This window comes from Lagopus leucura, unplaced genomic scaffold (genome assembly GCF_019238085.1).
Source record: "Lagopus leucura isolate 7727_CA_CO unplaced genomic scaffold, USGS_WTPT01 Super-Scaffold_100030, whole genome shotgun sequence".
In the NCBI taxonomy this organism is placed as follows: Eukaryota; Metazoa; Chordata; class Aves; order Galliformes; family Phasianidae; genus Lagopus; species Lagopus leucura.
This window is the reverse complement of record NW_024962281.1, coordinates 5,518,743-5,531,913: the sequence shown is the minus strand read 5'-3', so window position 1 is coordinate 5,531,913 and position 13,171 is coordinate 5,518,743. Positions and strand designations below refer to the sequence as shown.

General features: G+C 42.1%; 1 protein-coding gene across 1 annotated transcript; it reads left to right on the top strand.

Annotated features, from left to right (window-relative positions):
- The first annotated feature begins 5,399 nt into the window (after window positions 1-5,399).
- On the top strand, window positions 5,400-12,458 carry NMUR2 (neuromedin U receptor 2). Its single transcript, XM_042881789.1, has 4 exons — window positions 5,400-6,116; window positions 10,463-10,547; window positions 11,258-11,383; window positions 12,199-12,458. The coding sequence occupies exons 1-4, from the start codon at window positions 5,400-5,402 to the stop codon at window positions 12,456-12,458; spliced, it is 1,188 nt and encodes a 395-aa protein (XP_042737723.1).
- The last annotated feature ends 713 nt before the right edge of the window (window positions 12,459-13,171 follow it).

Genomic DNA, 13,171 nt, shown 5'->3' with positions numbered 1-13,171 from the left:
GTGCAACTTGAGGCCACTGCCTCTAACCTTAAGAGCATGCTGTGTATCTGTGTGATATACACCAAGGCTATATAGACTCTATGACGTAGGTGTTTTGCAGTCCAGTAGAGAAAAGTTCTTGCCCAGTCCCAAGGTGAAGAAAAAGTGAAATGGATACGAGCTGAAAAATAAAATTCATGAGTCAGATCAGGGAAAAAAAAAGAAACTAGTTAAGTGTCTTGTGGGTCAGGCAATTAAGTGAGTCGAGCTCTCCAGAGGAACATATAAATCAAAGGAGGAACGAACTGCAATGGAGTATCAATACTGTGATTAGATGCAAAAAGCCACAGACTGAATAATGTGATTTTTCCTGCATAAGTCAAAGTCTTGCAGTACCAGATCCCCCCTGACTCAAGCAATCTGAGTCATTCTTGGAGTTTCAATACATTTTATGCTGTGACAATCCTTTCGTCTTCCCCCATATAAATCCGTATCACTTCATCGTGACGGATGCACTCAGTATGACAGGATTTTCTGCATCAGTGTACTTTTTCAGCTCTTGTTGCTGTTCAGCTGCCCGTCAAGCCTGCACCACATCCATACCTGCCACCCACTGCATGTTCAAAGCAAGAACACACACACATACAAACAACAGGTAAAAATGCCTGCTGTAAAGGACAGAATTCCCATTAATTTTCATCACTAACAGAGCAATCCATCGCTGGAAGTTCTCTCAGCAAACACATCCCCTCTGTCAGACAAGAGAGGACCAGGGGGTGACTGGGAGCACTGGGCTGCCCTTGCTGCCTCTCTGGCCCTGTTTGTGGCTGATCCAACACCTCCTCCAAGAAAAAGCCTGAACACAGCTCCCTCCTAAGGCTGGTTCTGCTGGGAAGATGGGTGAGCCTGCACATTCAGGTCCAACTCCATCTTGGCTTTTAATAGCTTTCTATTAAACCTTGTTATCCACCTTCCCTCTGCAGACAGCAAGAAAACAACAAGAAGCTTTTCCGTACCTCTTACATACCTTGTTCTGTGGTTTAGGACAGATCACTTTCTGCATGTTCTCCTCATTACTGACTAAAGTAAAGAATTGAAGAACCAGCAATCGGCTCATTTGCTGTCTTTAACCTCTAAAATTAGATAAAATGGGTTCTACTCCTGAAGTGGCCTGAGTCTACAGTGTCTGCAGATTGCCAGGTGCTCCAGGCAGAGAGGTGCTCCTTGATATTTTCCACTGTAGGCATGAAATCCTCTTCTTATTTGTGTTGATTGATATCCTAGGGACTTCAGATATCACGCACAGCCATGGAGAAGCTGTCTGTCAAGAGCCTAGATAATTCTGAAAGAGCTTACAATAAGGCAGAGAAAGACTGCTGCAGATGCAACTGTTATTATAGCGCAGCTCAGTCCTCCAGCCTGGAGGGAGAGAAAACATACCCAATATATCTATGCATTTGGTGGCATGTTGAGTGTTATACTGAATACTTAGGAAAACAACAACTCACGTTGTAGCTACTGCAGTGAACATTCAAAGGAGAAAATAATAAAAAAAGTCAAACCAATGAGTTATAAACTGTATGTGATTTAGAAGGGGAGTGGGGCAATTGTGTTAACACATACAATGTAGTGAGGCTGAATATTTCTGCTTACCAGCTCTGTGCTCTCTAATTTGCATCTCCTTCTTCTTGTATGGGCCTGAGGTTCTTGGAACAAGTTCTTATTTTCAACCTGCAGTTCACATTGCTCAATGGCTCTGTGTGCAGACCCTGAGCCATGTCCCAAGGCTGTTCAAAGAGGTCAGCTCGGGTCCAGGATGCCAAGCAGATGTGCTGGTGTAGTACTGCATGTCATCTAATCAACAGAATTAATTAGGGTCACACAGAACAGCATTAGCACAGTGCCATTACTTCCCAGTTCCACAGCCACATTGTATGAAGACAGATGGGGAGCCTCTGCCTAACCACAGAGATGTAAATATCTAAGAGAGCTTGTTTAGCATGAGTAGATTTCTATATTCTGAGACGAGTAACTTCAAATTAGACCACTAAAATGGTCCATATTTCTTCAAAATATATCCCTCTGTAGCATGACCCATGAAGGATTTCTGCATTTGTTATACTCTTGATTACCTCGACCATTCTCTGTCTCTTTTTTTATGAATATATCCAATTTTCCCTGAAATAAAAAATTGCTCATCATTTACTAACCTAATATACAGCCGGTAATTGGTGCCCTTGCAGAGGCTTTGGGAAACATGGAAGCATTTGTATTTACCTGTTCTTAAAAGTGCAATTTGCTGCCATTAATGGAACACAGCGGTGTGCCATGGTGCTATTACATTAGCTAAGGAAAAGACTCCATAACATAAAAGTGGCAAGAGAAGTGCCACAAGCAGTGAGGGTGTAGTCAGTGCCTGAGGAGTCATTGGCACACTCGGAATAGGGTTGGGACATAACTGTGCCAAGAAAACTTGTCTGGCTTTTATCCTTCCAAATAGTATTATTATAGAATTAATAACAGGGGAATCATTAATAAATAATTAAATATTAATAGCATTATTACTGCATTCATGTACATTACGTAACACACATCACAGTCATGTAAATATTACATTACATGAACTGACACATTTTTATTTGAAACTGCACACTTCTACAGCCAGCTCACAGCACAGCATCCTCCTTTAGCAGAGAACAGCAAACAATGAAGTGTGCATTCAACTGAAAAATCCCAGATGCTTTGATGTTAATTTCAAAAGGAAAAATCTATATTTATTTTCCGTCTCAACTGTAAAAATAAAATATTTCTAATCATGCAGAGCAAGAGCTAATCTTTAGTTTCTAGATACATCATCCTATCCTTGTTGGGATAGATACGATAAGGAACACTGAATAAAGCTTCAAGAAATGAACTGCAATATATTTTTCACTCTCCTGGCCCTTCTTGCCCTCTCCATCTGCCATTTAATTGAGGTCATAGTGACACAGTTCCAGGAGTGGCCTGATAGACCAGTAATCCTGGTTTCCTCCTGCGCTCCTACACTTACAGCCACTCAGCATCATGTCCCTGGTGGGGTCAGAAAGTATCCAGAAGAGAGAAAAGTGGGAGTAGGTGCAGGTGGAACATTCACTTCTTCAAGTGCCCTCCTGTATTTCTACAGCCCATATTTTTCCTCTCAAGATCAGCCTGGCTGCCTTGTTGGCATTTTAGTAATAACTCAAATCAATTTTGTTTCCTTATCTGTAAGATTGAGTTCAAGCTGAACAGATTTCAAGTTTCTTTCTCAGTTTCCGTAGAGTGCTTAACGTATGTGGATCAAAACACAGACCAATTTGGTGGCTATTTTAGAAGTGTTTACTCACCTCAGTTATGATGCTATGGAACCTACAGGGAAGAAAAAAAAAAAAAAGGAGAAATAGAAATAAATGAGATATCAGTGAGAGACTGGGGATGAGAAAAACCCTGAAATGTAAGTAGAGGTGCAGAAGGTGTCCAGTCCTGCAATGTTTCCCCCCCACAGAACTCTGACATAGTCAATCTCAGCCTCAACCCTGCACTCTAGCAATGATTTCCCTTTTTAGTGCCAACAGTAGTTCAAGATCTAATTCACATTATTTTGACATTGCTAAAAAGCAAAGGAACCTTTTCCAGCTGAATCCCTAAGGAAGGCAGAAGCAGGTCAAAGGAGCACACTTGCAGCTCCCCAAGCCAAGCAAACCCAGCGGTGTGCTGAGCAAAAATGCCTCCGTGCAACGCTAGAATCAATCAGCAGATTCTTTTTAATGGAGATAGTTTATGTGAGAGACAATTTCAGCAGGTCTGAAAGGTATCACAGGAAAAGTGTTTCTGTCCTTTAGCATAGCTCTTGTGGTATGCTAGATGCCGCTAACAATTTAAATGAATGCTCGGTCGTAAGGCAAAAAAAATCCTTTGAGCTCCACACGTCAGATGCTGCAGTGGGACTGGACCTTTGTTCCTTACCTCCTGCTGCTATTTTTTGAGGACAACTGTGCTTTTTGCAACATTTTTCTTTAATTTCCAAAGTTTCTGGACTACTACTAATCTAGAAGTTAAAGCAGGAAGAAGTATAAATCAGAAAAACTGTTTGAAAGTGATAAGACACTTAACTGTGATGCCTTCTGTCACAGAATCACAGAATCATTATGGATGGAAAAGACCCCAAAGATCCCCAAATCCAAACCCAGGCCACCCCCACCATGCCCACTGACCATGTCCCTTGGTGCCACATCTCCACAGTTCTGGAACATCCCCAGGGATGGTGATCCCCCCACTTCCCTGGGCAGCTGTGACACTGCATCACTGCTCTTTCAGAGAAAAAATTTTTCCTAATATCCAAACTGAACGTCCCCTAGTTCAACTTGAGGCCACCGTCTCAACGAAGGATCAAGAATTGATCAGGAGTTAAATACTCTATTGTGACACAGTCATCGTCTTTGTAGATCAGAAAGTACATTTACAGAATAGTTTTCATTCAAGAAGAAGCAATTTACGAGCATCCAAGTAACTTTCATTCTAGAGGCATTAAATACATCTTTGGAGTAACATGATCTTCAGAAAGATCCCTGATCTGATCCCCAAATGAGATCAAATTCCATAATTCTCTAATCTCCTATCAGCCCTTTTTGCAACCCTCAGTGCAAATTCCATGTGCACTTTGACACAATGCTCCCTTATAAAAGCTGTGAAATATTGTATTGTGAGAAGAGCCGTTAAAACCCTGTGTCAGATTTCAGGAGAAAAAAATATATAGTCCTTAAAAAGAGGCTGAAACTGTATAGATTGTCATATAGATGTCATTCCATAGGAATGACTACAAAGACAGGATGACTTTCTGCCAATCACACTCTGTTTCCAAGCATTTACTGCTGCAGAAAACAGAGAATAAAAATCAGCAGAGATATGAAAGATAAAATCATGTCAGATTTTCTTTTTGTGCTTGTGGATAGCAGAATGTAGTATGAACACAGTTTTTTTGTGCCTGGTTTCCCACCACATAACAAATACAAGCGTCTCACAGCAAGCTTCTCATCCTATATTTCACATCCCCGCCTCTCTGAATCCCACATCTTTCATTCAGTAAATGTATCTGCTACAGGAGGTAATACAAGTAGCCAAAACCTCTTTTCTTACTCTATAATCTAATGCACTTAGTGAGCCAATGAATATGTGTGAAAGGAGGGGCTTTCTGGCTTAGGGACTCCTCACAGGGGAACAGCTGTTACAACAGCAAACCCTCAACCGAAGCCAGGCAAACACTCATCTCTCCGTGGTTGTGTGCATCGAGGTCTGGCAAGACAACTCCTCTCTCCCTCTCCCTGCAAAAAGTGAGTGAACGAGCACAGAGGGACTTAAAGAAGGCTGGATATCAGCTGTGGGACATTTCAGCAGGTCCAGTAATGGCCTGGATCGGCAATTCCTCCTGGTTTAATCACCTTGCTCTGCAGGAACATTTCAGGAGGTACTTAAACAGCACTGAGGATTATTTAGCCTTCCTATGTGGGCCCAAACGCAGCCATCTGTTCTTGCCTATGGCTCTGGTGTACTCTGTGATCTTCGTTGTTGGGGTGATTGGTAACTTCTTAGTTTGCCTGGTGATCCTTACTCATCGGAACATGAAGACCCCAACCAACTACTACCTCTTCAGCCTCGCCGTGTCAGACCTGCTTGTGCTACTTTTTGGGATGCCTCTGGAAGTCTACGAGATGTGGAGCAACTACCCCTTCTTATTCGGTCCCATCGGCTGCTATTTCAAGACAGCTCTCTTTGAGACGGTGTGCTTTGCCTCCATCCTCAGCATCACCACAGTCAGCGTGGAGAGATACTTTGCCATCCTTCATCCCTTCCGTGCCAAGCTGGAAAGCACTCGCAAGCGTGCCCTGAGGACCATCGTGGTGCTCTGGGTCCTCTCCATCCTCTTTGCCCTCCCCAACACAGGCACCCATGGTATCATGCTGCAGTATTTCCCCAACGGCACCCTGGTCCCTGGCTCTGCCACCTGCACTGTGGTCGTGCCCATGTGGATCTACAACTGGATTGTCCAGATTACTTCCTTCCTCTTCTATGTGCTGCCTATGGGGGTCATAAGTGTGCTGTATTATCTGATGGGGCTAAGAGTAAGTCCTGCTCAAGTGCTCAGTGTTTCTGTAACCCGTTCTTGTGTGTTTGTGTCTGTGATTTCAACATTTTCTTGCCCATCTGTCTCGCCAAAAGTATATATATATAAATACATATCCATTTGAAACCCCTGGAAACACCCCTTCTTTGCTGTAATCCTATTCTCAAAAGAATACAGCTATGCTTTGGAATAATATACCTCAACCTTTTTCTAAAAATGAACGTATTGCTTCTCACATTCGAATGTTATTTAAACATCCCATTGTGTAGATTGATGATTCCAGCCTCTCAGAGATTTACACCTCTGTGACAGGGACTAGAAAGAAATAAAACAGAAAGAAAATGTGAAAGGAATGAAAAGGAGTGGGCTGGTGATAGAATCCCGTGTATGATTTGTTTTCCCTCTTCTTGTGACTGTGGAATTTCCATTACACCACTTTATTTTTTTCCTTCCCTGGAGAGGATGTTAATATTCAGTTGTTAAAACTCACAAAGCTGTCACAAACTGAAATGCTACTTGCTGCTGCAGCCAGCAATTTCAGCAGTCTTCTCTTTGGATAACTATAGCACAGCTTAGCCACTGATTAAGGCTACCTTAGAGCTCACATTTGGGATCTTTTCAGAAAGTGAGACTAGTTTTGCCAATTGTCATTATTTAAATAGAAGGAGAAAATAGCCAGCATCACAGCATTATTAACCTGTGTAGCCCAGTGTTGCTAATCATAGAGAGTCTGTGGGTTTTTTTCTTCTCTTATGTTACATACATTTCAGAAATATGAATCCTATCTCACTGCACTGCATATAATTTAGAGTTTAAAATGCTGTGTCTGATCACAGAGAAAGAAAGGAATGCAACATGCTTGTAAAGACTGATTAACTTACCAAATAACATGCAAGAAATTTAACCCCATCTGTGCTAGTTCGTACACCATTCTATTGTTGTGGCTGGTATTTACTACTCTCTGGCACTACAGAAAAGCAATTTTTCCCTAACCAGGAAAAGCCACAGGGATTATCTACCAGAAATCTATACATGCAGAAGATCTTTGAAGCAACTACTTTTCAGTGGCTGCTGTGAAATCTTTGCATCGTTTCATAGTTCCTAATCCTCACCCTAGAAGAGAAGCCCGGTGCCAAACAAGGGCTGCTATCCAGGGGTATCTGTTTACTGACAGATTTGTTCAAGCTGCCTTTCCTAAGGGCTGCAATATTTATCGTATAATGCCTTTGCTTTCCTGTATATCCAATTGTTATTTCCAAATTTTAACAACACGCACCCCTGGTTTGTCTGCATTGCATCCCAAGTTGTGCAGGGCAAAGGTTTCATTTTTATGTTCAACAGAAATGACAGGAGAATGGTGTGTGTGTGATTTCCAATAGAAGACTTTTTTTCTCTACTCACAGCTGATGAAAACCTTGAAGCTTCAGCAACACTGCAGAATCTCCTGAGTGCCATACATTGCTCACAGAGAGCAGTGGAAAAGTTCAGAGTTGATCCAAAGGTTGAACAACAACTCCAATTCAGCAAACAGCTCCAATTCAGCAGGCAGAGGCATCACTTCTAGCTGACTTTGTGGAAGGGGCATCTTATTGATATAGTTTCTCCTTCAAGCTTTGTCAAGGCTCCAGAGCTTGTGCCTCAGGATAAAACAGAAGGAAGCATGTGTGACACATTAGGCAGTTGTGAAAGGTTACCCTGTCATACGGTCAATTACTTAATTATTAATTTTATTACTTTTAAAAATAATTATGTATGTATTTCTCTTTCTCAAGAGGTAATTCATGGCCAGCAAAGACTTCAGGTTACTTCATCACCATTGCCTCATGATCAACCTGGATTTAATTTGACAACGTTCTGGTTTAATACCACAACCTAAGAGTCAATAAGTAGTTCCAACACTTGAGGTAGTTAGGATTTTTGATATTCAGTGAGGAGTGCAGAGAGTCCAGAGACTTGATTACCCACCTATCTGAGACACCTACAGAGGGGAAATAGATGACAAGATGTGACCAGACTGATCACATCTAAGCAAAATTCTCCTCGGAGTCCAACACTTCTCTTGTTGTCACAATGGGCACATTTTAACTGATTTGAGTCAAGGCAACTTATTCTTGCCACTGTGGAGCTTTTCTTGATCTTCTCACCAAAACCTGCTCTGTCCCTCAAACACCCTGCTGTTAAAACCAAAACCACTTGTTGACGTTGGCTACCTTTGGCTAATTTGTGCAGAGCTCAGTACTGTACCTCCAGAGTTCTGTCCCCCTTTACATGGAGTTGTGCAAGCCCTGTCCCCACTAACACATTTCCCTTTGCAATGAGGTGAGCTGAGAACACACAGGGCAGCAATGGCTCTTCAGCAGCTGGCTCCCAACAGCACCGACAAATCACTCGGGTTGGCAGGACTGCATGCCCTAGTAGAAGGCATGTACCTTCTAAACACCACATTTTCAATCATCTGGAGTGAACATTTGATCATTGTTTGTGTCAGTAACTTGCAGGAAACTTACTGAAAAATGATGTCCTGCTTCTGCTGAATGGCTTCATCATCTTTGTCCGGGGAGAGGTGAGGCCCTAATTTCACTCTGCCGGCTGACTTCCAACATGAAATGCTGTAGCTAATAAAGATGTCAAAGTTAAAAGCCAATTTCCAACTTCTTGCTCCAGACGCTTCTAAGTCTCTTGCATTGACTGGGTAACATCCATCTGCAGGCGACTCTATATAGCCTCGTATATCCACAGTGATGTAAAAGTAGCCACCACCTTGGTAGTACTTCTGTTACACCATTGGCATGAACTCAGGCTTTGCCATGAACTCATTTCCTTTTTCCTTTCTCATGACTCATTGTTCTACTAAATTGCAACTGCTGAGCTGTTCTTACCAGTTACACCCCCATATATTACCACTGGAGGCTAAAGAGGAGCCTTAAAGCATATTCAAAATGACAAAAGGAGGGTGAAAAATAAAGATAAGTGTGCCTCCGTTTCATTATAACATCAGAGCACTGTATTCTACCAGGCTTTGGAATATTCCTGGGATAAATTACTGCTGAGGCAGAAAATCACTGAAGGGAAGCTAGGGATTTTAATCAATCCGAACAGACATTTATCACCAGATATGTTACAAATCAGCTGATCCTATTCTTAAGCAACAGCTATTCTTAAAGTGACAAAAGGGAATAATGTAAAATGTGGGAAACTATAATTGAATATAATTCATGTGTTTCTCTTTTATTGGCTTTACTAATAAATAAAGTATTGGCAGAAGGTCTCTTTGACTGGGGTTACAACAATAGCAGATAAATACTGTCAATCAAACACCTGGAAACAAAATCACTGTGCTGGATAAGAAAATGGCACAACTGATGCGTTTTCAAGCCCACACTGATCTTTATCTTCTCCCTCATTCCTGATACTCTTCCCCACGTAATTTAAAGTTCTGTTTCCAGTCTCTCTGTTAAAAAAGCACTGCTCTGAAGATGTAGTATAATCAGCAGCCCTCTCTGCAAGAAGCTGGGTGCAATTATGCAGTCTCCATAGATGATTCCTTTTATAATCAAAGCAAAAACGTGTTTTCATCCTGATTATCTAGCTGTTGTTTTTCATCTCCAAAGCATCAGTGTTTTCACCATAAGCATGTGGGTGGAGAAGCATTTGGGGGGGGATAAATTGTTGTTCTTTGTGTCTATTTTTTCAGAAAACTGTTTAAAACAACAATCAAACAAAACCAAAGAAAACAAAGCAAAAGTATAAATCCTTGTAATTGAGCAGTGGGTGCTTGGATCTGTGCTGATCGCGTGCACTGGCTGCTTGCTATAGAGTATCTATGGATCTTTTTCATCAGATGGATGGAATATCAATTAGTCCAAACACTCAGGGCATGAAACGAACTCCTTTGAATAGCACACAATTCTTTCCAGTGATTACAGCTGTGTTTCACTAAGACCTCTCTGGGCATTTTTTTGGATCATTGCTTTGTGTTTAATTGTGGGGAACTCTTTTAGGAAAACAAACAAAGAATATTTTGCTAGAAGAGAAAATAATGCTGAAATTGAACAGACTGTGAACCAAATATTGACTCACTGAGAAAGGAATGTGGAATCGCAATACCAATTTGCTGTTAATACAGATATTCAAAATCTGCACATTGTTTGGAACCCGAGGCTTCAACATTCAGTGCAGACTAAAACTGAAACTTCAGGGCAATTTCCTTTAAGGAGCCCTGGGTTGTCTCAAATTTTGCCCTCTTAAACTCAAACTACAGCTATTAAAGATACCAAAAGCAGTGTGCACTGTGGGACTGTCTTCTCCTATCTAATCCCTCTTGTGCCTCCCTCCCTTTGCCAGCTGAAAGGAGACAGATCTTTGGAAGCAGAGGAAATGTCCGTGAATGTTCAGAGGCCATCCAGAAAATCAGTCACCAAGATGTTGTGTAAGTAGTGGGCCCTTCTGTCTTTTGTTTAGCATAGGCAAATATGTGCATGTTTACTTCAGACAGCTGAGGAACTTATACATAAAAACCTTTTGGAGTTTTAGTGAAATATTCAGTGACCAGGTCCTGAAATGAAAGCTATCAAGCAATAGACTTGAGACTGGCACATTATGGTTAATGATCAAAAGACTCATAATCAAATTTTCTTCTTTCTCAGAGTGAAAATAAACTCTTAGAGCTTCCCAAGGAGAAGGTGATTTCATACACTGGACAGCACTCTGGACCACTGGTGTTCCAACAGCCCTGAAGCACTATGAATACTTCATAATTAAGCGCTATGTTTAAGCAGAGTTCACCCTGCTACCGAGATGATGTTTATGCAGGAAACGTAAATCAGCTTCAATATTTCATGCTCCATCATTCTCTTAGGCAGCTTAACTCACCTTCTAGGACTAAGAGCTTGCACTCCAAAACCAGCTTATTTTTCTGTGCCCACAACTGTGCCAACAGATATTCACTGTACCCACCTGGAACAGGTTTACAAGAATCCTTACTGGAGTCAGCAGAGGCCAAGTTCTGCATGGAGAACACATTCTCATTCATCCTGAATCTTTCATCCAACTTTCTCAACTAGCTTTGCTCTGTACTGGCAATTGAACCATGTCTTTGCATAACCAACTAACTTTTCTTCTCCTCTTTCTCCATGGCAGTTGTTCTTGTGATGGTTTTTGCTGTCTGCTGGGCTCCATTCCATATAGATCGCCTTTTCTTCAGCTTTGTTGTGGAATGGACTGAGCCTCTGGCTAATATATTCAATTTAATTCATGTGGTGTCAGGTAAAGCTTTCTTCTTCCATTTCCATAGGTGCTGGCAAAAAAACAGAATACAGTACTTGTGTTTTACTTGAAGTGTGTAGTCATTTATTGTTAGGTAACATGAGGCATGCATGAAAAAGCTTCTTGGATTTGGTAGACAGTGATGAGACTCGTGCCTTAAATAAATAAAAACATCTGGCAAGTTTCTGCAGCATTCAGGACGTTGTCCAGTACAGTTGTCTGAATATTTGCAAAAAATAAGAGAAATAAAAAAGAAAAAGGATATTATGCATCATTACCAGCTGTTTTTCCATCTTGGAAACATTCAGAAATGAATGTTTTTGTCATTCAGCTGCTTCTAATGAATACGCAGCAGCAGGCATCATCCTGCAGGAAACCTTACCGAATGGCAGGGCAGCAGACTTACCTCCTGCCCAGATCTGAGTGATACAACCAAACATTTATGGCCCAACAAACCACAGAATGAGAGCTTTTTCAAGGAGGATGCTTCTTTTCAGTATGCCATGGGAAAACACTGAATGTGGCCATTATGCAGCTCAGGCAGATTCAATCTCATGCAATCATCCTGGGGGTGCTGAGAGAAATTAGCTCCCCTTGTCTGGAAGTTATCTCATGGCAGCTGTGATGGGGCACCAGCTGTGCAGATCCCACTGTGGGGATGAGGGCTGTGCTGCAGGCAGGTCAGGACAGCTCGAGAGAGCTGGTTCTTGAACAGCTGGAGATGGAGAGCTCTAGCTAATAATATCCGCCACTTTCCTTTCTCCTCTTGCTTAATTCCACCATGAATGAGGTCTCTCTATCTCCTTTCCCTGTAGGCGTTTTCTTCTACCTGAGTTCTGCTGTGAATCCCATCATCTACAACCTGCTGTCCCAGCGCTTCAGGATGGCGTTCCTCAGCGTCATCTCCCCTGGCTGCAAGCTCTGGGGCCCTAAGCATGCTGCCAGCAAGACTGCTGCCCAGCAGAGCATCTTCATGGTCGAAGACCACAATCTCGTGGACTCTGCAGAAGACACAAGTGTGCCTGGCACCAACAGGACATCTGTCAGCAGTTCTCAGCTCTCCACTGGACTGTGATTTGCCATGGTCTGATGCATCCAAGGGAGGGAAGCTGAAGAACATGACTGTGGGAAATAGAAAGGGAAGACAGCCTCCTGGACGTTTGATTTCAGCAAGAGCTTGCAGACTGTTTTGTTGAATGAATGAATGAGGAGGCTGTCATTAGCAGGTTATTAATCATAGAACCATGGAATAGTTTGGGTCGGAAGGGACATATTTTATTACCCTCAAGATAACTGGAGGGATGGAAATCTCTGCTTCCTGGCTGCAAACTCTGCAGCAAGGACTTACTCTGCAATGCTACCAGCACAGGAGAGACAGAGCTTATCCAAATCTTACATAAGAGCCTTTCTGTGCACCAGCCTGAAGGTCAGCTCTTACACGTGAGCAAGAATTTTATAAAATGCTGTGTCTCAAATTTCAAAGCACATTTGCTGTGTTTTCAGAGAAATGCTTCTCTTGTGAATCATGGTATAGTGGTGGGTTTAGCCAGCACGTCAGGCCCAGGCTTGGCACGGAAAATCATCCTGTGTGCCATCATGGGGCTGGGACTTCCATAAAGAGTCATCATCACAGTGAATAAGGACATCAGCTTCTGAAAGATGGCATACTGTGTGTGTCATCAAAGCTCATTCCAGTCTGGTCACTGGGGATCTAGATGACATTATCCCCCATAGGAGGAATGGGTTATATCCCTGCTACGGTGAGCTCTTACTTTGTTTTACCCAAAA

Bases quoted from the DNA above. Each gene is read 5' to 3' on its own strand.
- NMUR2 (XM_042881789.1), top strand. From the start codon at position 5,400: ATGGCCTGGATCGGCAATTCCTCCTGGTTTAATCACCTTGCTCTGCAG. The intron at 6,117-10,462 runs GTAAGTCCTGCT...TCCCTTTGCCAG, and splicing joins ATTATCTGATGGGGCTAAGA to CTGAAAGGAGACAGATCTTT. The intron at 11,384-12,198 runs GTAAAGCTTTCT...CTTTCCCTGTAG, and splicing joins TTTAATTCATGTGGTGTCAG to GCGTTTTCTTCTACCTGAGT.